This window comes from Carcharodon carcharias, chromosome 12 (genome assembly GCF_017639515.1).
Source record: "Carcharodon carcharias isolate sCarCar2 chromosome 12, sCarCar2.pri, whole genome shotgun sequence".
NCBI lineage: Eukaryota > Metazoa > Chordata > Chondrichthyes > Lamniformes > Lamnidae > Carcharodon > Carcharodon carcharias.
The window spans coordinates 117,724,106-117,748,964 of record NC_054478.1 but is presented as its reverse complement, the minus strand read 5'-3'; the positions used below and the strand labels follow the sequence as shown (position 1 = coordinate 117,748,964).

Below are 24,859 nucleotides of genomic sequence, written 5' to 3'. Positions count from 1 at the left end.
AAGGACCATAGTGGTAATTTGTGCGTGGAGCCGGAAGACATAGGTAGGGTTCTAAATGAATACTTTGTGTTGGTGTTCACAAGTGAGAGGGACGAAGTGGGCATGGAAATCAGGCAGAAGGACTGTGATATAATTAAAGAAATTAGCATAGAAAGGGAGGAGGTTCTAAGTGGTCCAGCAGGCTTAAAAGCAGATAAATCTCCAGGCCTGGATGAAATATATCCCAGGCTGTTGAGGGAAGCAAGGGAGGGGATTAGCAGGGGTGCTGGCAATAATTTTCAATACCTCTCTGATCACAGGAGAGATGCCAGAGGACTAGAGGACAGCCAATGTGGTACTGTTATTCAAGAAGGGAGGAAGGGATAAACCAGGGGACTATAGGCTAGTCAGTCTAACCTCAGTGATGGGGAAACTATTGGAAGCAATTCTGAGGGACAGAATTAATCTACACTTGGAGAGGCAGGGATTAATCAAGGACAGTCAGCATGGTTTTGTTAGGGAAAGGTCATGTCTGATCAATTTGATTGAATTTTTCGAAGAGGTGACCAGGTGTGTAGATGAGGCCAATGCATTTGATGTAGTCTACTTGGACTTCAGCAAGGTTTTTGATAAGGTCCCGCATGGAAGACTGATAATGAAGGTAAGAGCCTGTGGGATCCAAGGCAATTCGGAAAATTAGATCCAGAATTGGCTGAGTGGCAGGAAACAGAGGGTGATGGTCAAGGGGTGTTTTTGTGACTGGATGACTGTGTCCAATGGGGTTCCACAGGAATCGGTGTTGGGTCTCCTGCTGTTTGTGGTATATATAAATGATTTAGACTTGAATGTAGAAGGGTCGATCAGCAAGTTCACGGATGACACAAAAATTGGTGGGGTGGTAAATCGTGAGGAGGATAGCCTTAGATTACAGGAGGATATAGTCAGGCTGGTCAGATGGGCTGATCAGTGGCAAATGGAATTTAATCCAGATAAGAGTGAGGTGATGCACTTGGGCAGGACAAACAAGGCACGGGAATACACGATGAATGGTAGGACCCTGGGAAGTACCGAGGATCAGCGGGACCTTGGTGTACATGTCCACCGGTCCCTTAAGGTAGCGGGACAGGTAGATAAGGTGGTTAAGAAGGCATATGGGATATTTGCCTTTATTAGCCGAGTCATAGAATATAAGAGTAGGGAGGTTATGCTGGAACTCTCTAAAATGCTGGTTAGGCCACAGCTAGAGTATTGCGTGCAGTTCTGGAATCCACAGTATAGGAAGGATGTGATTGCACTGGAGAGAGTGCAGAGGATGTTTACCAGGATGTTGCCTGGGCTGCAGAGTTTTAGATATGAGGAGAGATTAGATAGACTGGGGTTATTTTCCCTGGAGCAGAGAAGATTAAGGGGAGACATGATTGAGCTGTATAAAATTATGAGGGGCATAGATAGGGTAGACAGGAAGGAACTTTTTCCCTTAGTGGAGGGATCAATAACCAGGCAGCATAGATTTAAGGTAAGGGACAGGAGGTTTAGACAGGATGGGAGGAAGAATTTTTTCACCCAGAGGGTGTTGGGAATCCAGAACTCACTGCCTGGAAGGGTGGTAGAGGCAAATACCCTCATAACATTTAAGAAGTATTTGGATGTGCAGTTGCGATGCCATGGCATACAAGGCTATGGGCGTAATGCTGGAAAATAGGGTGAGAATCGTTAGGTACTTGTTTGACTGGCACAGACTCGATGGGCTGAAGGGGCTTTTTCAGTGCTGTCAACCTCTATGACCCGATGGCTCCCACCACATGACACAAATAATGTACCTTAACCCTACACTTAATACAGAAATCCAACTGAACAAGTGTAAGAAAGGAAAAAACCTGCATTTAGTGTCCTACATATTTAAATTGACTTCAGAGCCAATTATTATTTTTGAAGTATCACTGGTATTATGTATATCAATGCACAACCCAATTTATGTCCACCATCTCCACAAGCAGCAAGTTATATAAATATACGTAGGTATACCAGTTTGTTAAGGGATAAATGTCAGGACACTAGCGCACTGGGATCCTATTACATCCTATCAGAATAGGCATAAGTGACCTTGGTTCAAGGTTTCATTTAAAAGAGAACACCTCCAGCAATGCACTGAGGCAGACCTGATGTACCAACATAGTCTTTCCCTGTCCTGTATGTTCTGATATAATGCTGCTGTCCTTAGCACTCTTCCAATGTCAGCCTAGATTATTATGCTTATATTCTGGCACGAGGCTTGTATACTCCACCAGATGTTGCAAATTGACCTTGTGTAGCATTTCACAAGATCATAAGAAATAGGAGCAGGAATAGGTCATTTGGAATTTCCATTTCTCAATGCTTAGCTTGAGACCTGAATAAGGATGGTTACCAATTTTATGTTAAATTAAATTGGGGCCGGGGGGTGCAGTTCACATTATGGACCTGAACCCATTTAGAACTAGGTTTAGATTGTTCCAAACTTATTTCACTTTAGGTCCTTACTGTCAGGATATATAGACTTTCATCCTTTCAGTTTGAGTCTCTAGATTAGATGACAGTGAAACAGGCGGAAGAAAATCTTTTAAGCTATTTGCGTCAAACTGACAAGAGAATGCACTTACCCTTGGTCCTCGAATGCCACTTCCACCTTCTCGACCTGGAACCCCAGAAGATCCATCAGTGCCCTTAGTGAACAAACAGAAATGTTCTTGGCATAAGTTCCATATTTCTTGATGTTTTGAGATCTAGTAGAATTCAGCAACTAAAACTTTGTAAATGTATTACTTACTTGTGGGCCTCTAAACCCTGTTATTCCTGGAGGCCCAACAGTTCCTGCATTGCCTTTTGCACCCTAAATATGTCAGATGAAGTAAATGTTATATTTGTTTGAGAACTTCAAATGAGGAAATATGTTTCTGAAGGGTTGGATTACATCAAAATTAGATTTATCCTGATTACTGATATGTACATAGATTCAAATACACTTGAAAATAAGTAGATAAGTTTGCTAAACAGGTAACACTCCCCCCTTTAAATTTCTAGATTATTTAGGAATGTGTAGCAAAGACATTCTATAATTCAATGTGTCCATATATCTAACAGGCAAGTGAAAAATGCAGGAAAAGACGACCAGGCCCATTATCAGGCCTTAACCGCTAGACAGTGCAACATCATGCACCTGCACTTAATTCTGAAATTTCAAGCATTTCTGAATTAATTCCATTATTTCTCCCATAAGCTATCATAGCCAATGTAAGGAGATTTATAAAACGCTTTCATGAAATTCATTGGCTATCCACTGAACGTTCTCTATCATGAGGCCAGAGTTGGAGGAATGCAGATCTCTCCAAGAAATGTAGAAAAGGAGGAGGTTACATAGATAGGGAGGGGTGAAGTCATTAAGGAATTTAAATACAACTATGAGAATTTTAAATTTGAGGTGTTGGGGGACCAGGGGCCAATTACAGGGGTGATTACTGAATGTGATTTGGTGCACAATAGGACAGGTATCAGAGTATTGGGTGGATTGAAGTTTATGAAAAGTTGAGAATGGGAGGCAGACCAGGAAAGCATTAAAGTACAAGTCTGGAGATAAGCAAAGGTACGGATGAGGGTTTCAGCCAGTGATATTACAAAGGTAGAAGTAGGCATACTTTGTGATGGAGAGGAGATGGCGTTGAAAGTTCAGCTCTATATCAAATAGAATGGTGAGATTACAAACAATCTGATCAACCTAAGGCAGTGCGAGGGAGGGCGGCTAGAATTGGCAATTAGGCAATGGAATTCATGGTTGAGGTCAAAGGTGACAGCTTCTGTCATTCCAATGGTCAATGAGAGTAAATGGCAGCTAATCAAGGTGAGGACAAGCAGTCCTCACAACACAGAGAATATGGAGGGGTTGAGAGAAGTTACATAGAAATAGAGCTGGGTGTTATCAGCAAACATGTGATAGTTGACCCTATTCTTTAGATGATGTTGCAAAGGGTGACAAATAGATGAGGAAGAGAAGGGGGCAAAAAAGTAGATCCTTGGAAAGTGAAAATATTGCTAGAAATGCTCTTGCTATATGAATAGGCATGAGTGGATTAGATAAGGCAAGAGTGAGCTAGACAATAGAAACACGACATTGGTGGAGTTTGCTGTGCACTTGTCTGTGCCAAAGGCTATAGGGAGGTCAGGGAAGATTGATGAGGAATAGTACACTAGTCAGTCATAATCCCCAAAAATGAGGGTGCAATTTGTGACTTCGATTAGGATCATTGCAATCTTATGGCAGAAGTAGAATCCTGATCACAGAGATTCAAATATGGAGTAGTCAGAACGATGGATTTTAGAGGGAACACCACAATCAAGGGTATTGCAAACTGTTATTCCATCTCCCACTTCCCGTTCATTTCAAAATACAGAGAAAAAATGACTTGCAATTATATAGTGCTTTTCATGACTACCAAACATTTCAAAATGCCTTATTGTCAATAAGCACTTTAGCAGTATAGTCACTGTTGTTATGTAAGGAAACACAGCAGCCAATTTACACACAGCAAACTCCTACAAACAGCATTGTGATAATGATCAGAGGGCCTGCTTTGTGATGTTAATTGAAGCGGAAGAGGTTGTGGCAGAGACAGCTGAACTGATTCCCTGAAGCTTAGTGAAAAAGAAGTCCATGTAGGCCTTGAAGACTTATAGTACAAAACATAACTGTAGTTCAGTCAGTTTGTGTTCATTATTTCCTCATTCCCCAGCAATTTCTTACCAGTCCTTTCATGAAAGCTTTGACTCCATGCTAGGTTGTGATTTCAAGATGCTAGTCTGCTTTCAGTACCTTACTCATGTGAGCCAGACATTGAATGTCAGAAAGCCCTTCAATTATGGGGCATCTAGGCCAAGCTCAGTCTGTTCATAACTGATGGCTATAAAATCAGAAATTGCTTTCTCCTCCCTAACTTCAGGCACTGAGGCTAACTGGTCACTGGCCTAGTCAAGGCCAGCTAACTCAGCACAGGCCAGAAAATGAACCTCAAATCTTCTGGGCCATATGGTTCACCCAAGCACTTGGAGCAACCGACTGAGTCAAAGGAGTCCTTGACCTTGGTTGGTGCGTTCCACTTCAAAATCTTATGAGACATATAATCACAATTGATGAGGTTGCATTTGGCATAGCAATGAATTTCTGTTTTTGATATTACTAAAGTTTTTCTTCCTCGTCTTCTTGAGCTTTACAATTCATTCCACACTGTGTAGCTTTTTGTTTCTTTATCAGTTATATGCATCCCTACCAAAGCATCAATAAAACAAATACTTAATGTAGTAATGGGCATGTGTTTCTTGGTGGACTCCTTCATTATGTTTCAATAATGCTTAACTATACATTTGTCCCGCCCTATGTCAGTGCTGCATGTCTATTGCTCGTGTATCTGTTAAGCGTTTCTCCCCTTACTGCATCATTATATGATTTCTCATCATGAGTTATATGCTTAAAACCATTGCAGACTTTTGGTGGAATACAGTAATTTATATGTAACACAGTTAAAATGTTTTTGAACAGAATTATCAATAACAATGCAAACTGTACTCTTGCTCCTGATGATCCTCTGCGGCCTTGCGATCCCTGTAATGACAAAACCCAAGGCTATGTTACTGATGTGACACATCAATGAGCAAATTGTGCTGTTAACATCGAGTAGCAAAGAGCAGAGCTTATACTTTCCAGATATAGAACACTCAAAGTCTAAATTCTTACATTTATTTATTGCAAAGAAAAAGAGTCATATATCCTAGCCAACATCACTGAAGAGAAAAATCAGGAAAGAAACATGTTAATAAAATTTATAATACACATGCATTTTTCCTTATATACACAATTTGTGGCTAAGGGACTGGTTAATTTCAACATGCTTACTGGGCGAGGGAGGCAATTTCTTCAGAATTATTTCAATGTTGTTACTACTCATAAAATCACAAGCTAAGCATTCATTTGTATACACCCAGATGGAATATTGGATGGCTGTTCCATAATGGTTGGCATCATATACGAAGTTGATCCTAATTCTTGCACAAAACCAGGTATTGATCTAAGATTATTACTACACTGTATGACCTAATTCTAAACTGGGATTTGAGATTACCAATTTGGCTATCGGGAGGTGACTCTCTAATGTGTCCTGTTGTACTTGAATCATTTAGGTGGACTAGGGCTATGACTAATGTCAAACCTGGACAAAATCCAGGCTTGGGGTGGCAAGTAACAAGTAACATTCACATCACGCAAGTGCCAGGAAATAGCCATCTCCAGCAAGAGAGAATCTAAGCATCGCCCTCTTGACATTCAATGGCATTACCATCACTAAATTCCCCACTATCGACATCCCAGGGGTTACCATTGACCAGAAATTGAACTGGACTAGCCAACTGTGGCTACAAGAGCAGATCAAAGGCTAAAAATTCTGCAGTGAGTAACTCACCTCTTTACTCCTCAAAGCCTGTCCATCATCTACAAGGCACAAGTCAGGAGCGTGAAGGAATACTCCCCACTTGCCTGATGAGTGCAGCTCCAACAACATAACACTCAAGAAGCTTGACACCATCCAGGACAAAGCAGCTCACTTGGTTGGCATCCTATCCACAAGCATTTACTCCCTCCACCACCGATGCACAGTGGCAGCAATGTGTACCATCTACAAAATGCAGTGCAGAAACTCACCAAGAGTCCTTTGACAGCCCCTTCTAAACCTTTAACTTCTATCATCCATAAGGATGAGGGCAGCAGATGTATAGGGACACCACCACCTGGAAGTTTCCCTCTAAGCCACTCACCATCCTGACTTGAAAATATATTGCTGTTCCTTCACGGTCGCTGGGTCAAAACCCTGGAACTCCTTCCCTAACAGCATATGGGTGTTTCTGCACCACAGGGACTACAGTGATTCAAGAAGGTAGCTCATCACCACCTTCTCATGGGCAATTAGGGATGGGCAATAAATGGTGGCCTAGCCAGCAACTTCCATATTTCATGAATGACTTAAGAAAAAGATTCCTTACACTTGTATGCCTACTCTGCTCAATGAATTTGTTGTTTCATTAGTTTGTATCATTTTCTTTAAGAGCCAGAAGGCAAGAAATAAGCAAGGATTAATCAATGTTATTCATTCAAATATCTTAAATCAAATGTTCCTTCAAATATAGTGACTTCTTCAGGATATTAGAGTCTAAAACATTTTTGTGGGGAATCAAAGGCTTACTTACCCCATTTCCAGCTTTTCCAGCTGATCCTGGACGGCCATTATCACCAGGATCTCCCTGAATCAAAATTAAATTACAGAGATACCATTGAATTCACCTTTTGTCTGAAATATCAGATGATGTAACGATGGTTCTGCATATCTTAGATACTTAATTAGTAATATTTAAAGATAGCATCACAATTATGCTTCCACTTGAAGGGCCAATTTTTGTAAGAAAACTTATTGATTTAGACAATATATACTTTACCACCAAGCCCATGTCACCCCTTTGCCCTTTTGCTCCTTCCTGATTATTCGTGATTCCTGATTCGCCCTGTAAGATCACAGCAAATTATCACCTAAAAATGTGCAAAATTGCCCTGTGCCTTATTTTTAAGTTATCAGAAATATAATGTATTACTGTAACATCAGGTTAAAATAGACAAACACTTAACAATTTGTATAATTATTTGTTTACTCTCACAAGATATATTCACCTCTATTTTAAATAAATATCTGTTAAAATAGCAAACAGAGGAATCCCATACATGTACTTTAATATTTGCTAATATTGCTAATTTCTAGTTTTGTATCATACGTTTACAATGTACAATAGGGACAGGGTGTCAACACAACAAATCCTTCCTCATTTGGGATCCCTGAATTAGGAACAAAGGAACATCAGACCTAGGAGCAGGAGTAGGACATTTAACCCTTTAAGCCTGCTCCACCATTCAATAAAATCATGGCTGATCTGGTTGTGGTCTCAACTCCCATTTTCCTGTCTGCCCCCCATAACCCTTGACTCCCCTATTTATCAAAAATCTGTCTAACTTTGCCTTGAACATATTCAATGACCCAGCCTCCACTGCTTTCTGGGGAACAGAAGTCCATATACTAACAACTCTCAGAGAAAAATAATTTCCTCATGTCCGTCTTAAAAGAGAGACCTCATTCGTAAACTGTGTCCCCTAGTTTTAGTTTCCCCAACAAGTGGAAACATCTTCCTGATATCTGCCCTGTCAAGATCCCTCAGGATCTTATATGCTTCAATAAGATCACCTCTCATTCTTCTAAACTCCAATGAGTATAGGCCCAATCTGTTCAACCTTTCTTCATAAAATAAGCCCCTTATCTCAAGAATGAGACAAATGAACTTTTTGTAAACTGCTAAAGTGTGAGTGGTTGTGGGATAAAGTCAGGCCTGCAGACCCCAGAAGCAGAGCATAGGCAGCCATGACGGTGCCAAGTGCTGAGGCAAGCTGGTTGGAAGACCCGCCTTGGCTTACAGGCACTTAATCGAAGTTATTTTAGAAGTTGTTATTTTGTGTAGCCACACCCTGTAACCCCCAGATCTGAGTTCTGTCCGGCCATTTTATAGGTCTGTGGAATCTTCCTGACTCCATGAAAATCCAGCCTTCAGTGTTTCCTGAAAACTTTACAACAAATGAATATGTTGGATACATAGAATAGGATTGTGAGCTCATACAAGTGTCAAAAGCTGAGGCATGCGGGAGCTAAAATTAGCCTTGCTGGCCAGCGTGCCAGTTTCCCAGTTCCTCAGGTCCATCCTGCCTCTGGACTTCTGCAGAGGTCTGATGGGGGCTGATGGGGGAGTGCGGATGGGAAAAAGGGGAGGATGGTGACAGAGCTGCCTACTTGGAAGCAGCGGGCAGGAAAGAGCAGAAAGTGATGACTCAGCTACCCACCTGGAAGCAGAGGATATGACACATTAAGGGCCATGTAAATTCACTTAAAAAGGCTGACTGGGATTTTCCAGTCAACCTCCAGGTTCCCATTAGGCAGGTCAGAGGTCCAGTGCGACAGGCAGGCTTAGATACCGTCCATACATGCCTGGATGCTGCAGCAGCTACAGGCTGCCCTGTAGGACGGCAACACAACCCCGTAGTTGGAGAGAGTAAACTTCATCATGAAGGGCCCTCTTCTTTACTTATCTTCTACTGCAGGCTGCTTCTCCCTTCAAGCTCTGATTACCTCACCCCAAGCTTTGGTAGCTCACACACCATTCTTAATTGGAGGGCAGGCCTGCCCCTGGCTAATAACTGAACACCCCAGGAAAATGACAAAAAATGACTGTTTTCCACAGAGTGCAGGTTTTTGACCCATGGGCAGCATTTTCCAGTTGGCGAGCAGGGGCGGGGCCCGCTCACTGACGCGTAAAATGACGTGCGGTGATGTCAGGCGGGTGTCCCGATGTCACCGCACGTCATTTAGATTTTCAGTTTGGCGGGCGCGCAGCCAAACTATCAAAGGCCTGTTAAGGCCTGTTAAAAACTGATTAAAACAGTTAAATGAGCTGCCCGTCCAATCTTAAGGTTGGTGGGCAGGCGAAGATCCCAAGCAGCGTTCGCATTTTCCATGAAACCTCATCCATGGGCGGGATGAGGTTTTATGAAGTGCTTTGAAATTCAATAAAAATTTTAAAAATTCATTGCCAAGTCCCAGCTCATGTGACACTGTCACATGAGGGGACATGTTTTAAAAGCTTTTTTCCTTTATTTAAATTTTAAAATCTAAAATGCGAAAGGGCACAGGCTTTGATTCAGGGAATCCACACACCCACCCCCCCCCCCACCCCCCCCCCCCACCACCCCCCCCCCCCCCCCCCACCCCACCCCACCCCAGAAAAGGGAGCATTCAGCGTAAAATGGCAGTGCGGACCCGATCGAGGGCGCAGATTGAGTTCACGCTCGCTCCCCCCCACCCTCCATTCCCCCCCCAACAATGGGGAGAAAGTTCAGCCCCATGTTTCAGCCTGATGGTCTGCTTCAGAGACCCCCCCAAGGAAAAAGCTGTTTATTGTCAGTATTTTTTTTATTCTTTCCTGAGTTGCGAGCATCTCTACTAAAGCCAGCATTTGTTGCTCAAGCCTAATTGCCCTCGAGAAGTTGGTGGTAGAAGTAGAAACATCTACAGTGCTGTTAGGGAGGGAGTTCCAGGATATTGACCCAGCGACAATGAAGGAATAGAGATATATTTCCAAGTCAGGATGGTGAGTGGCTTGGAGGGGAACTTCCAGGTGGTGGTGTCCCCATATGTCTGCTGCCCTCGTCCTTATGGGTGTTAGAGGTTAAAGGCCTGGAAGGTGCTATTGGAGGACTCATGGTGAGTTTCTGCGGTGCATATTGTAGATGGTACACACTGCTGCCACTGCGCATCGGTGGTGGAGGGAATGAATGTTTGTGGATGTGGAGCCAATCAAGTGGGCTGCTTTGTCTCGAACAATGTCAAGCTTCTTGAGTGTTATTGGAGCTGCACTCATCCAGCAAGTGGAGAATATTCCATCACACTCTGGACTTGTGCCTTGTAGATTGTGGACAGACTTTGGGGAGTCAGGAGGTGAGTTGCTTGTTGCAGGATTCCTAGCCTCTGACCTGTGCTTGTAGCCACAGTATTTATATGGCTAGTTCCAGTTCAGTTTCTGGCTGATGGTAATCCCCAGGATGTTGATAGTGGGAGATTCAGCGATGGTACTACCACTGAATGTCAAGGGGCAATGGTTAGATATTCTTTTTTTGGAGACAGTCACTGCCTGGCACTTCTGTGGCGTGAATGTTACTTAACACTTGTAAGGCCAAGTCTGGATATTGTCCAGTTCTTGCTACATTTGGACATGGACTGCTTCAGTATGTGAGGAGTTGCGAATCATGCAGAACATTGTGCAATCATCAACGAACATCCCCACTTCTGACCTTATGATGGAAGGAGGGTCATTGATAGAGCAGCTGAAGATAGTTGGGCCAAGGGTACTACCTTGAGGAACACCTGCAGTGGTGTCCTAGATACTGAGATGATTGACGACCAACAACCACAAACGTCGTACTTTGTGCTAGGTATGACTCCAACCAGTGGAGAGTTTTCCCCTGATTCTGATTGACTCTAGATTTGCTAGGGCTCCTTGATTCTTCACTCAGTCAAGTGCTGCCTTGACGTTACTTCACCTCACCTCTGGAGCTCAGCTCTTTCGTCCATGTTTGAACCAAGTCTGTAACGAGGTCAGGAATCGAGTGGCCCTGGCAGAACCCAAACTGAATGACAGTGACCTGGTTATTGCTAAACAAGTGCTGCTTGATAGCACCTTTGATGACCCCTTCCATCATTTTACTGATGATCGTGAGTAGACTGATGGTGCGGTAATTGGCTGGGTTGGATTTGTCCTGCTTTTTGTGTACAGGTCATACCTGGGCAATTTTCCACATTGTCTGGTAGATGCCAGTGTTGTAACTGTACTGGAACAGCTTGGCTAGGGATGCGGCAAGCTCAGGAGCACAATCCTTCAGTACTATTGCTGGAATCTTGTCAGGGCTCATAGCCTTAGCAGTGCCTTCAGCCATTTTCTGGTATCAGATGGAATGAATCAAATTGGCTGAAGACTGATATCTGTGATGCTGGGGACCTCCAGAGGATGCTAAGATGGATTATCCGCTTGGCATTTCTGGCTGAAGATTGTTGCAAATGCTTCAGCCTTATCTTTTGCACTGATGTGCTGGGCTCCCACATCACTGAAGATAGGGATATTTATGGAGCCTTCTCTTCCAGAGAGTTGCTTAATTGCCCACCACCATTTATGGCTGGGTGTGGCAGGACTGCAGAGCTTTGATCCGATCCGTTGGTTGTGGAATCGTTTAGCTCTATCTATCACTTGCTGTTTATGCTGTTTGACGTGCAAGTAGTGCTGTATTGTAGCTTCATCAGGCTGACATCTCAATTTTAGGTTTGCCTGGTGCTGCTCCTGGCATGCGCTTCTGCACTCTTCATTGAACCAGGATTGATCCCCTGGCTTAAATAAAAGCAAAATACTGTGGCTGTTGGAAATCTGAAATAAAAACAGAAAATGCTGGAAAAACTCAGCAGGTCTGACAGCATCTGTGGAGACAGAAACTGAGTTAATGTTTCGGGTCCATGTGACTCAAAGAAAAGTCATACGGATTTGAAACTTTAACTCTGTTTCTCTCTCCACAGATGCTATCGGACTTGCTGAATTTTTCCAGCATTTTCTGTTTTGATCCCTGGCTTGGTGGTAATGATAGAGTGGGGGATAAGCCAGGTCATGAGGTTACAGATTGTAGTTGAGTACAATTCTGCTGATGCTGCTAGTGGCCCCCAAATCCCCATGGTTGCCCAGTCTTGAATTAGATCTGTTCGAAATCTATCCCACTTAGCATGGCGGTAGTGTCACACAACATGAAGGAGGGTATACTTAATGTGAAGGTGTGATTTCATCTCCACAAGAACTGTATGGTTGTACTCCTACCAATACAGTCATGGACAGATGCATCTGCAGCAGGCAGGTTGGCGAGGATGAGGCCAGGTATGTTTTTTCCTCTTGTTGGTTCCCTCACCACCTGCTGCAGACCTAGTCGAGCAGCTATGTCCTTTGGGACTTGGCCAGCTAGGTTAGTAGTGGTGCTACCGAGCCACTCTTGGTGATGGACATTGGAGTCCCCTCCCAGAGTACAGTTTGCACCCTTGCCACCCTCAATGCTTCCTCCAAGTGGTGTACAGCGTGGAGGAGCACTGATTCATCAGCTGAGCAGGGGGTGGGGGGAGCGGGCTGCATGGTGGCTATATGGTGTTAACAGGAGGTTACCTTGCCCATGTTTGACCTGATGAGGACTCCCAGGGCAACTCCCTCTCAACTGTATACCACAGTGCCGCCACCTCTGCTGGGTCTGTCCTACCAGTGGGACAGGACATACCGAGGAATGGTGATGGTGGTGTCTGGGACATTGTCTGTGAGGTATGATTCCATGAGTATGACTGTGTCAGGCTGTTGCTTGATTAGTCTGTCAGACAGCTCTCCCAATTTTGGCAATAACCCCCAGATGTTAGTAAAGAGGACATTGCAGGGTCGATAGGGCTGAGTTTGCTGTTATCATTTCTGGTGCCTAGGTCGAAGCAGGGTGGTCCATCCAGTTCAATTCCTACTGGACCAGCCACATAAATACTGTGGCTACAAGAGCAGGTGAGAGGTTGGGAATTCTGGCCAATAGCTCATCTCCAGACTCCCCCAAACCTGTCCACCATCTACAAGGCCCAAGTCAGGAGTGTGATGTAATCCTCTCCACTTGTCTGAATGAGTGCAGCTCCAACAACACTCAAGAAACTTCACACCATCCAGGGCAAAGCAACCTGCTTGATTGGCATCCCATCCACTATCTTACACATTCAATTGCTCCACCATCGACACACAGTGGCAACAGTAGTAACTTTGCTCCTTCGACAGCACCTTCCAAACTCACAACCTCTATGACCTCTAAGTACAAGGACAGGAGATGCATGGGCACACCACCACCTGGAATTTCCCCCCAGGCCACATGCTATACTGACTGGGAATGATATCGCAGTTTCTTCACCAAAGCTGGGTGAAAATCCTAGAGCTCCCTCCCTAACAGAACTGTAGGCATGTCTACACCACATGGGCTGCGGCAGTTCAAGAAGGCAGCTCTCCACCACCCTCTCAAGGGCAATTAGAGATGGGCAATAAATGGTGGCCTAGCCAGCTATGCCCGCATCCAGTGAATGAATAAATAAAAGAATAGAAAAAGCTATCTGGATAAGCAGATCAGGGAGGTTAACCTGCGTCAGAAGGAGTGGTGTCAGAAAGAGGGGTTCCATTTCGTTGGACACTAGCATCATTATTAAAAAAAGAAACAAGAATTTTTTCATTTATAGATTACTTCTTACTGTGAAGAGGGTGAAAGGTATTTATGCTTGTACATAATGGCAGAATCATCTGTGGTAACACTGTTAGTCTCCAGGTCCCAGGGAGGAATTGAGAATGTCAGGTCATTAACAGTTCTATTTTAAACCGGTTGCTTGATTCAAAGACAGAATAGAGTAGGAGTCTAAAGGATAGCTAGTCAGCATTTCTACCTGGATACAAGGCCTATGTGATTCACCTGCCACGGAGGTGAGTTTTTAGAGGGGAAGGGTTTCTATGATATGCCTGAAAACTCACAGACAGAGACAGTGTGCCAGGATCTGAGAGAGACAGGGAGCGAGAGAGAGAGAGCATCTGGAGGCAGCCAGTTCCTTACAGTTGATTGCATAAGAATGTGGTTGGGAGCTCCCACTCAGACTAAAAAGACCAAATTTGTGAGGTGTTAAAATGAGCTGGAAGATTCGCCTAACTTGAGCTAGGGAGGGAATCCTAGGTAAGCTCTCACTGTGAAAGACAGCACTGGGAAAGTTGCCAGTATGGGAAAGGAAAAGAACAGAAATAAACACCTAGGAGCTAAGGACTACTTTGGATTGGTTCCAAGAGATTCTGAATGTCTACTTAAGGGGCATTGTAAAGTACAACTGTGAAATGGAATTTTCAGTCAGTTTGAATTTAAAAGGGGAAAGTTCAGTTCTGCAGTTTAAAGTATAAGTTGTCTGCAAAAATAATGTTTAATCAAACAGAGTTAACGTTTTGAGTCCGTATAAATCTTCACAGCCATACAGACTTGAAACGTTAATTCTATTTTTCTCTCCTCAATGCTGTTAGACCTGCAGAGTTTATCCAGCATTTTCTGTTTTTGTTTCAGATTCCAGCATCCACAGTATTTTGCTTTTATCTTAGTGTTTAGTCACATTGCTTTTGGCTTGCTTGTTACAGTAAAATTCTTAAACATGAAATCTTGTCATGGCATTCTTTCAACTATTCACTGGAAGTATGAATTTATTTTTCAAAGTTAATGGTCTCTATGGGGATCACAACTGTAGCAGCTACAGAGACATGGCTGTAAGATGGTCAGGACTGGGAAGTAAATAAACCAGTTTAAAGGGTCTACAGGAAAGATAGGGAAAATGGTAACAGGGTAGGAATAGCCTTTTTAATTAAGACTGAAATCACTTAATTGATAAGAGAGGATAATACAAAAGGTAAGCAGGCAGTGGTGAACTTTTGCGTAAAATTAGGAAATAGTAAAAGATTTGAGTTTGTATTAGTGCTGTGTACAAGCCCTTGTTTTCAGCTGCTATGTGATAGGTTGTGTAAATTCAGAGATTAGGCAAATTTACAGCAAAGGCAGAGTGGTTTGAATTGGGGATTTTAACTTTCATATAGATTGGAATAAGTAGACTAGCACACATCAGAAAGGTAGTGATCTATAGTTTTCCCTGGAACTAACAACGTCATATCAGGTTTAAAAATGAGTTTTGAGATAGAATAGTTATCAGCCTAATGGTGCATGAACATTTATCTAACAGCGATCATGACATTGTCGAGTTCAATGTAGTGTTTGAAAGGAAGAAATGTAAAACAGTTACAAGGATTCTAGATTTAGGTAACGTTGATTCAATGGGATTCAGGAACCATTCTTTTAGATTGGAAAATTGCACATGTCACTTTGCTATTTAAGAAAGGTGGGACAAGGAAACCTGGGCATTATAGACTAGTTAGCCTAACATCCACTGAGATGAAATTACTGAATTCTATAAACATAGGGTAACAGAGCAGCTTGAAAAATTTCAGCTGACCACAAAAAGAGTGCATGAATTAATGAATGCTGAGCTAGAATTAAATATCGTGGAATTGTAGTGTCAGTCATGCCTGAAAGAATCTAAATAAATTTTTGAAGAGGTCACTAAACAAGGGAATGACTATGGACACTAGTTATTTGAAAATTCAGAAGGCATCTGATAACTCTTAAGATATGGTTAGCGTATGTTGAAGTTCATGACTGAGTAGAAGATGGCAGAGTAGGGATAATGGACAGGTACTTTAATTGACAAATGGTTATTGATGTTTGTTAAATTGTTCATTTTAAATCTGAGATTGATATATTTTGTTAACCAAAGGTATTTAGGGATGTGGGGCAAAAGTGATTATACAGTGTTAGGTCATAGGTCAGCCATCATCTCATTGAATGGTGAAACATGCTCAAGGAACTAAATGACCAATTCCTTTTGAATGACATTAATAACATTATTACAAACTCCCATATTGATACCTGCTTCTATAAAAACTTTGTAGATTTAAATGAAACTCTATTACAGTCAATACTACAACTTCTTAACTCTCAGATACCACAAATTTGTATCAATTAGCTTTGGCTCTACATATCAATTCGACTGAATATAAGCATGCGGAAATTGCTTTGAGTTTTAAAATGGATACACAGTTAAACACTTGTGGCAAAAAATGTGGGTTAGCTTGTACTTTTAGCTATCAAATAAATTTGTCTTACTTTACGATGGTAATTCAAATTTGCCTTGCTACCATTATTCAAAACCACAATAATTTGGTTAAAATATAACAGATGGAAAAAAAGTTTTGGTTTTATTTAAATAACTTACCGGACCTCCTCGATAACCAAGATCACCCCTTTCTCCTTTCCCACCTTTTGCTCCTTTTGGTCCCTGTAGAGAAAAATGGACTCCATGGTCTACTTTGTAATCTGTTTCCTCTTTTATCCATTCAGCTCTAACAATACCAATGCATGCAAATCTCTACCTACACTTATTAGCTCTATCATTATTTATATCATTATTGTTTTGATCCATCACTTCTTGCTGCTTTCGATCTGTCTCTTATTTCTCTTTGCTTTCTTTCAATTTTAATTTTAAACAGAAAGGCATTGAGATATTTATAGTGGTGATCTGTCCAAGGGCAGATCCTCTGCTCATGTCTCCACACCTCAGTCCTGTGCTTTCCTCTTTAGTTGCTCCTAAGAGCCTCCCATTTTCAACTTCAATGAGAAATGAGCAATGTGACTAGGGGAAAAAATACATGAGGTTGTTTCCCTTATAACTTCCCCATGTTGCCTTAAAGGGAGCACAAGTCATTTTCCTGAAGGATTCTCAGTCTTTGAGCAGTGTTGGCTCTTGAGGTTCTAACTCTTGCGCCACCATCAGCAAAAACTTGCAGGCCACGTCGTTGGCCATGGCTTGTAACCCTATGCCTGGGCCTGGGCTGACTCGTGAAAAGGACAACAAGGACCACTCCTGAGATCTTAAGAGACCCTGCTACCCCACATTAAGGCATATAGTTAGAAATAAGCAAAAATAGAAATAAAAACAAGGAGAGTGATTTTGACAATTAGTATTGAAGATGAATGAATAGATAAATTATTTCAATGTTAAAAAATCACGTAGCTTTCATAATTCTGTGTACTTCCATTTGAAATGTTGATCAGTGTCATAGATATACTTAACCAAGAGTAGAAAGAAATCTTTATTTCAAATTTCAGTATCAGTAACACTTTCTGATGTATTTCTATCTTATTAACACTGCTTCAAAGGTTTCACTTCATTTGGGGCAATTACTGCATGGAAGATAAGCATACTTACCCGCTCTCCTAGGCCGCCTTTATCTCCTGATGGTCCTGCTGCTCCATTTGACCCCTAATAATACATGAAAAGGTGAGTGTCAATTTAGCTGCACAGATAAAATATGAACAAGTCAAAGGAGTGTAGTAACTTAAAAGTAATAAACAAAACACAAGTCAGTGCAGACTCGATGGCCCGAAGGGCCTCTTCTGCACCCTGTGATTCTGTGAATTACATACCTGCTCTCCATCTATTCCATCAAGACCAAGTTCTCCGAATTGACCCTAGGAAAAGAAAAGGAAACGAAAATTTTAAAATGAAATAGATAAAGATCAGTATGCTCAACAAGCCTATTCTTTTTTGATAGATCAACTTTAACTAGTTTTCCAGTTTTGTCGAACACAAAACAAGTCTTGCTTTCATAACTCTATGTCGACCCAGAAATCAGAATATGACTACACAATGTGTCCTGTTATCATATACCTAAAATTAGATTGCAGCATTTTCCTCACTCCTTTAAAATGGTCAGTGCTGAGAATGATGCCGGGAAAGAGGCACGCCGGCCATGCCAGTATTTTTGAGCCCCATCTACCTCTATTCTTGACCGTACTAGGGGCTGAAAATCCTGCAGTAAGTATTAGTTTAATGTCTCTGCACTTTCTTATCCCTGTTATCATTTCTCCTCTTTCCACCTGTAAGGGAGTTACTTGCACTTATTCTCATCTTTTCCTTTTTTATATACATATAAAAGCTTTTACAATCTATTTTTAAGTCCCTTACTACTTTACTCATTCTATTTTCTCTCTCTTTATCAATTACTTAATGATCTTACTGAATTATAAAATCTTACCAATCCTCAGGCTTATTAGGCTCTTCCTTTAATCTAATTCTACCTTTAACTCTCTTGTTAGCTGTGTTTAAAGGATATTTCCCATGCATTTTTAAAAATTCCATAAGGGCTGCAACTTAAAAATTATTTCTTTAACGTTTGCCACTGCTTATCTATTGTCAGATCTTTTAATCTAATTTCCCGATCTATATTATCCAACTCGCTCCTCATACATGCATAGTTTGTTTTATTCAGTTTTCAGGTTCCCTGAGAGATCAAAAATCTATTTATCCCAGCCTTATTATTCTCAATGATGGAGCATCCATAACCATCTGGGGTAGAGAATTCTGCATGAAGAAATTTCTCCTCAACTCAATCATAAATGATTGACCACTTATTCTGAGGCTGTGCCCAGTCTGGGGAAACAAACTCTCTGTGTCTACCCCAACAAGCCTCTTCAAAACCTTGGCCTGAATTTACCTGTCAGCGATTTGGGGGTGGGGCCCACTTGCCGACGGGAAAATGACGCAGGCTGAAGTCCCTTTAAATTTTTAGGAAGGCGGGTGGACAGTGAATTTAGCTGTCTGCCCGCTGACCTGTCAATGGCCAACTGAGGCCATTGACAGGTTCATTAAGATAATTAAAGACCTGTCCATCCAACATTAAGGCTGGCGGGAAGGCCAGGATCCCCAGCGTGCTTCGGATTATTCATGAAATTTCATCCACTGGTGGGATGAGGTTTCATGTCCATTTTTAAAAAGTCTAATAAAGTTTATGTCCTTTTCATTAACATGTCCCATCTTGTGTGACATTGTCACATGAGGGGGACATGTTAATAATTTTTAAATTTTTCTATTTTTTGACTTTCCTTACCTGTCACTAATCTCCCTGAGACAGGACATTGCCTCAGGGAGCAGTGCGCTCTTTTGCGCGCATGCACTAAAGAGCGCACATTGACAGATGGGGTTTCCCTCCCCCCCGCACAGGAAGCACATAGCGCTTCCCATCAGGGATGCCGCTGGGCGGGCTTTAATTGGCCCGTACACTCAAAATGGCGGCGGGCCCCATTTCAGTGGTGGGGGCCGGCTGTCCAATGGGGCCCGCCCGCCCCCCATCCGAGGGCAAAGTTCTGCCCTTTGTATGTTTCAATGAAATTATCTCTTCATTCTTTTAAATTCCAAAGAGTATAGCCCCAAATTACTTGACTTCCCATCAAAGGACAACCCTCTCATCTCAGGAAGTGAACCTTCCTTATACCACCTCCAAGGCAAGTCTGTTCTTTCTTCGATATGGAGATCAAAACTGAACACAGTACTCCAGGTGTGGTCTCAACAAAACCCTGTACAACTGTAGCAAGACTTCCTTGTTCATGTACTCCAATCCCCTTTCAATGTCTGAAGACAGCCTCCTGACACAGCAGACCAAGAAGGCCAGAGCCACAGGCAAACTTTGTGGCCCTTTCCACCTGACTACAGCTGCAGTAATAGGCCACCTTGTGGAGGGGAACCCCCTTCCTCCATGCCCACATCCCTCCACCCCACAATATTGGCCCAGCTGCTAAGGCCATTATATAAGTTAAAAGTTTAAGATTGCAAGATGGAGGCACCTTCCCTCTCCCACTTGAACTGCCTTCTACCACTCTTCCTGGGAAGGACAACTACTGGCCCTTCAGCTTTGAAAGCCTCTCCATTATCTTTAATTGAACAATGAGCCAGTCTTTGACCACGAATTGGTGAATTCAGGGAAAACCACTGCCGGGTAACTGCTTCCGATATAGTGTGGGGCTGTGATGACCCCCCATCTGACCTCAATGTCAAGGTCTGATACCAAAACCCAAAATATTTGTTCACGGTCTCTGCCATTTCCACATTCCCTAATCCTCATATCTCTGCCTAGAAGGGAAGAATGTTTACTTTAGCTACACTCTTTTTTATATACTTGTAAAATTCATTTTTTATATTCCTGGATAGTTTGCTCTCATATTCTATTTTTCCCCTTGCTCTCAATTTTGTTCAATGTTGCTTATCTTTTGTTGGTTTCCAAAACTCTCCAAATGCTTAGGTTTAATATTATTTTTTGCAGCACATTAAGGCTTTTCTTTTAATCTAATAAAATCCTTAACATTTCTAGTAAGCCGTGGATGGATATTTCTCACTGAGTTTTTCTGAAAATGGAACATATTTTTGGTAAACATGTGAGCCTATTTTTCAACTGATTTCCACTGTTCATTTACCTTCATACTTTTCATTCTATTTACCCAATCAACCTTAGCCAGCTACCTCCTCATACCTATCGACAGAAATTTTCATATGAAAGGCGGCTCGGCGGGAGTGGGCGCTGAGCCGCTGGCCACCCGCGATGGCTCTGCGCCACCATTTTTCCGGGCAGGCCAATTAAGATGCGCCCAGCGTAAGACTCAATTGGTAAGCGCTTAGTGCTACCTTTACAGGTGAGGGGAGGAGGAAGAGTCGAGGCCAGCGCTCTTTCGTGCATGCGCGCGAAAGAGCACTTCAATCTCCCTGAGGCAAGGCATAATTAAATAAAGGATTTAAAAAGTTATTTAAACATGTACCCTCATGTGACTGTGCCACATGAGATGGGACATGTTTTTACATTTCGGGAAATTGTTTTATTTATTTAATAAAAAAATAAACTCGTGGATGAGGTCCTAAAAAAACACAAAGGCTACCTGGCCTTTTTGCCTGCCTGCCAACCTTAAGGTTGGATGGGCAGTGTTACATGAATTACTTTCTTAATGGCCTTAAAGCCACTGATATGTAAATGGCCTAGTTTACATATCAGCGGGTGCGCAGCTGAGTCTGGCGTGCACCTGCCGAATGAAACATCACAGGACTGCACAATGACGATGGGACGCACACCCGGCATCATTGTGCGCCACTTTATGCATCGGCATGTCAGCCGCATGCCAACTGAAAAATCCTGCCCTATGTAATTAGGCTTTTTTACCACAATGTTATTAACTAACATTGACTCGCAGCATAATATTAGATCTAAAAAAGCCTGTTCCCTAGTCGGTTCCTCAACAAACTAGAGTCATGGAGTCATTACAAAGGAGACCAATTGATCCACCTGATCCTTGCTGGCTCAATGTTGAGCAATCCAATCAGTCCCATTCTATCCTCATAGCCCTGCAAGTTTACTTACCTACAATTAGCTTTTGAAATAATTGATCAGCTCTGCTTGCACCACCATCGTAGATATCAAGTTCCTGGGCATTAGCACTCACTGAGTGGAAATGTTCTTTCATGCATCCTCTTGTATCTCTTGTCTAAAATCTTAAATCTATGTCCCTCAATCCTTGTACCGTTAACTAATGGGAACAGCTTATTTTGTCTATTGAAACCTGTCATAATTTTGTACACCTCTATCAAATCTTCCCTCAACCTCCTTTGCAGCAAAGAGAATAATCTTCTTCAGCCTGACCTGTAGCTAAGTGCCCTCATCTCTGGAACCATTCTGATAAATCTCAGGAACCTTCTCATCTCTCCTAAAGTGGCTGGAACTGGACTCTTGTAGTGACCTAATGAGAGCTTTATTAAGGTTCAGCATAACTTCCCTGCTTTTGTACTAAATACCTCTACATCTATCCACAGGTTCCATTATTGATATTTTGTCAAACACTTGTTAAGACCCATAAAGACAACACCCTTGATCAACATTCTCTGTTACTTCATCAAAAAATTAAATTAGATCAGTCAAACACAATCTGCCTTTTACAAATCAGTGCTGATTCTTAATTAATTCAAATCCTGTTATTTTTTCCCCTGATTACTGTATTTTAAAACTCAGCCACCATAGATTTTAAATCGACTAGCCCACAGCTACTAGGAATGTCCTTTATATCCTTCCTTGAATAAGGTGTCACATTTGCCACTTTCCAATCATTTGGGACCTCGCCCATATCTAAAGAAGATTGGAAGATTATGGCAAACCCTTAGCAACCTGGGATGCAAGCTCTCTGGATCAGGCAACTTATTCACTCTAAGCATAGCCAGCCTTTCCTGCACATCCTGCCTATCAATTTTCAGCCCAGCTATTACCTCTACCATCTCCATTTAGTCCTCTACTCGATTACAGTAAATTTGCTGTTTGATGTCTATATGATGAATAAAAACTACTGTGATTATTGTATTACTCTTATTATATGCACCTCTAATTCCTGATTTATATTTTGCCTGATGCTACTGTTAATGGGTCTTATGTCCAGCAGTGTTTTCTGCCCCTTGTTTCTTAGCTCCACCGAAAGTGATTTTGCATCTTAATTTTCCAAGCTAAGATCCTTTCTCTCTACTGTCTTTATCTTATCCTTCAATATCAAGGATTTTCCCTGCTCCCACCCTTTTCCATTTTGTTTCCCTCTTCTAAAAGTCAAATATCCTGGAATACTTTGTTCCCAACCTTGATCACTCTACGTGATCAACCATGTCTTCATAATGCCTGTTAGGTCAAAGCCATTTATTTTCATCTGTGCTATATTAATTAATCTGTTTGCTTCATGCATTTAGATACAGTGTCTTTAGCTTACCTCTGTAAACTTCTGCTTATCTAAAACTTCTGATTCTGGAATCGGATCCTGTATCAAGTCTTAATCACCCATCATGCCTGGCCTCACTTGCCCAGATTGGTTCGCTATGCCCAAACATCTTTGATTTACAATGTGCATCTTCATGGCTAAATCCCTTCATGATATGGTCCCCTCCTTATCCCTTTAAATATTTCCAACTCTACCATCCACCTGACTCAGGTCTCTTGTGCAGCCCCTCTCTCCTGCCAATTTTTCCTCAGCTATTGGTGACTGGGTTTTCAGCTGCTTACCTTCATGCTCTAGAATTCCTTCCCTAAACCTTTAGCCTCTCCATGGCTACTCCTTATATTCCACCTCATGGGCCAACCTCTTAATATCTTGTCCTTAGGTTTGCTGTCAATTACTTTGTTTACACTGCTGTGAAGCAGCTGAGGATGTTTCTCTATGCTAAATGTTATTGTTATTGTTCCTTGATTAATAGATTAACTAATTTAGCAGAGTATGCTTTGGTGCATAGTCTGGAATTTAGTCACGTAACTTTATAATTCCCAATAGTTATCCCACTGATGTCCTTTCCTCAGTTAGGAGACAGAGCAGTGTCAAACTCAGCCTGTACATTGTGGACTGAATTTAATGCAGCCCCACCCCACTCCCAAGAGCAGGCTTGGAGGCAGGTTGGGATTATAAATATTAATTAATTATTAAATATAAATTATAATTATAAAGTTGGGACTGGGAAAGTTAAGGTCAGCCTTCCTGCCCTTATTCCAACTGAGGTCCTTTAGGGGCCAATTAAGCCCTATTTAAGGCCCTAATCCTGCCACTGGTGTCTGCCTGTGGACTGTTGGAGGACCCTCCTGATTGGTCCTTTGGTTGGTTGGCAACTTTGCAGGCGGAATCGTTGTTCTGATTACTTCAAGGAATCCTGATGGGTGATTGAGTATGAAGTGGCTGATTGAGATTAAATCTCATCAGAGCTCCTAGAAATGGGAAATGGCTGTGTGGCCACCAGCTCTCCTGATGATGGATGGGGTCACTGTTGCGGCCATTAAATTCAACTCTGTATTTCTGCGAGGGACAACCATGGCTTTTTGATAGGCTTTGTATGTTGTCAGCCAAGCAGTTATGACTGCTTTGCTAACATGGACAGCTTAATGACTCAATATTTCTCATCATATAATTGAGTACATACCTTGTCTCCTGGATATCCACGACTACCCTGTAAGTATATTTGTACATGTATATTAGTTGCATGTAATTTTTAAATCTTTTTTTATATTTTGATAACATTTCATTTGGTCACAATGTTTCTCTTCTTTACCTTAATTCCACCCTGTCCTCGACATCCTTGGAACCCTTGAGTTCCATTTACACCTGGTGGACCTCTATCACCCTATCAGAAACAAGAAGAATGAAATAATTCAAGGCTTTCAGCATTATCAGTCCATATATTTACAGGGAAGTTGGGAGGAAACAGGATTGAGAAACCCCTAAATACTAAACTTAATAGCAGGGCCTCATTTAAATATTTTGTCACAAATTTCTAGCTGGCAGCTGGCCAGATTGAAAAGGTGTCTGGTATTCAGGCAAAAAGGCTTGAGACACAAGCCCTGGGGAGGTGGTGGCATAGTCATTGGACTGGTATTCCAGAGTAATGCTCTGAAGATCTGGATTTGAATCCCACCATGGCAGATGATGAAATTTGAATGAATTCAATAAAGATCTGGAGTTAAAAGTGAAAACATTCCTAAAAACCCATCTGCTTCACTAATGTCCTTTATTGCTGGAAAATGGGATTAGAATAGTTAGGTACTTGTTTGACCAGTGCAGACTTGATGGGCCAAAGGGCCTTTTTCTGTGCTGCAGACCTCTATGACAATACTGCAGCCAGGGGAGCAGAGGTGGAAGAGATTATGTGTGGACGCACCGTTAAGCTTTGGGTAGGGGAGGTTAGTCCGAGGGATCAAGGGGAAGCACTTCTGCTCC

The 24,859-nt window shown here is 42.1% G+C and overlaps 1 protein-coding gene across 7 annotated transcripts in view; it reads right to left on the bottom strand.

Moving 5' to 3' along the window:
* Window positions 1–24,859, bottom strand: part of LOC121285026 (collagen alpha-3(VI) chain-like) — a 244,697-nt gene that overhangs the window by 54,757 nt on the left and 165,081 nt on the right. For all 7 annotated transcript variants that reach the window (XM_041201120.1, XM_041201123.1, XM_041201122.1 and 4 more), the window contains 10 exons: window positions 24,195–24,266; window positions 24,066–24,092; window positions 17,738–17,782; window positions 17,520–17,573; window positions 16,527–16,589; window positions 7,489–7,554; window positions 7,243–7,296; window positions 5,573–5,608; window positions 2,786–2,848; window positions 2,619–2,681 (listed from right to left, as the gene is read on the bottom strand). In XM_041201120.1, coding sequence (XP_041057054.1) covers window positions 2,619–2,681; window positions 2,786–2,848; window positions 5,573–5,608; window positions 7,243–7,296; window positions 7,489–7,554; window positions 16,527–16,589; window positions 17,520–17,573; window positions 17,738–17,782; window positions 24,066–24,092; window positions 24,195–24,266 — 543 coding nt within the window. The remainder of the gene's footprint in view (window positions 1–2,618; window positions 2,682–2,785; window positions 2,849–5,572; window positions 5,609–7,242; window positions 7,297–7,488; window positions 7,555–16,526; window positions 16,590–17,519; window positions 17,574–17,737; window positions 17,783–24,065; window positions 24,093–24,194; window positions 24,267–24,859) is intronic.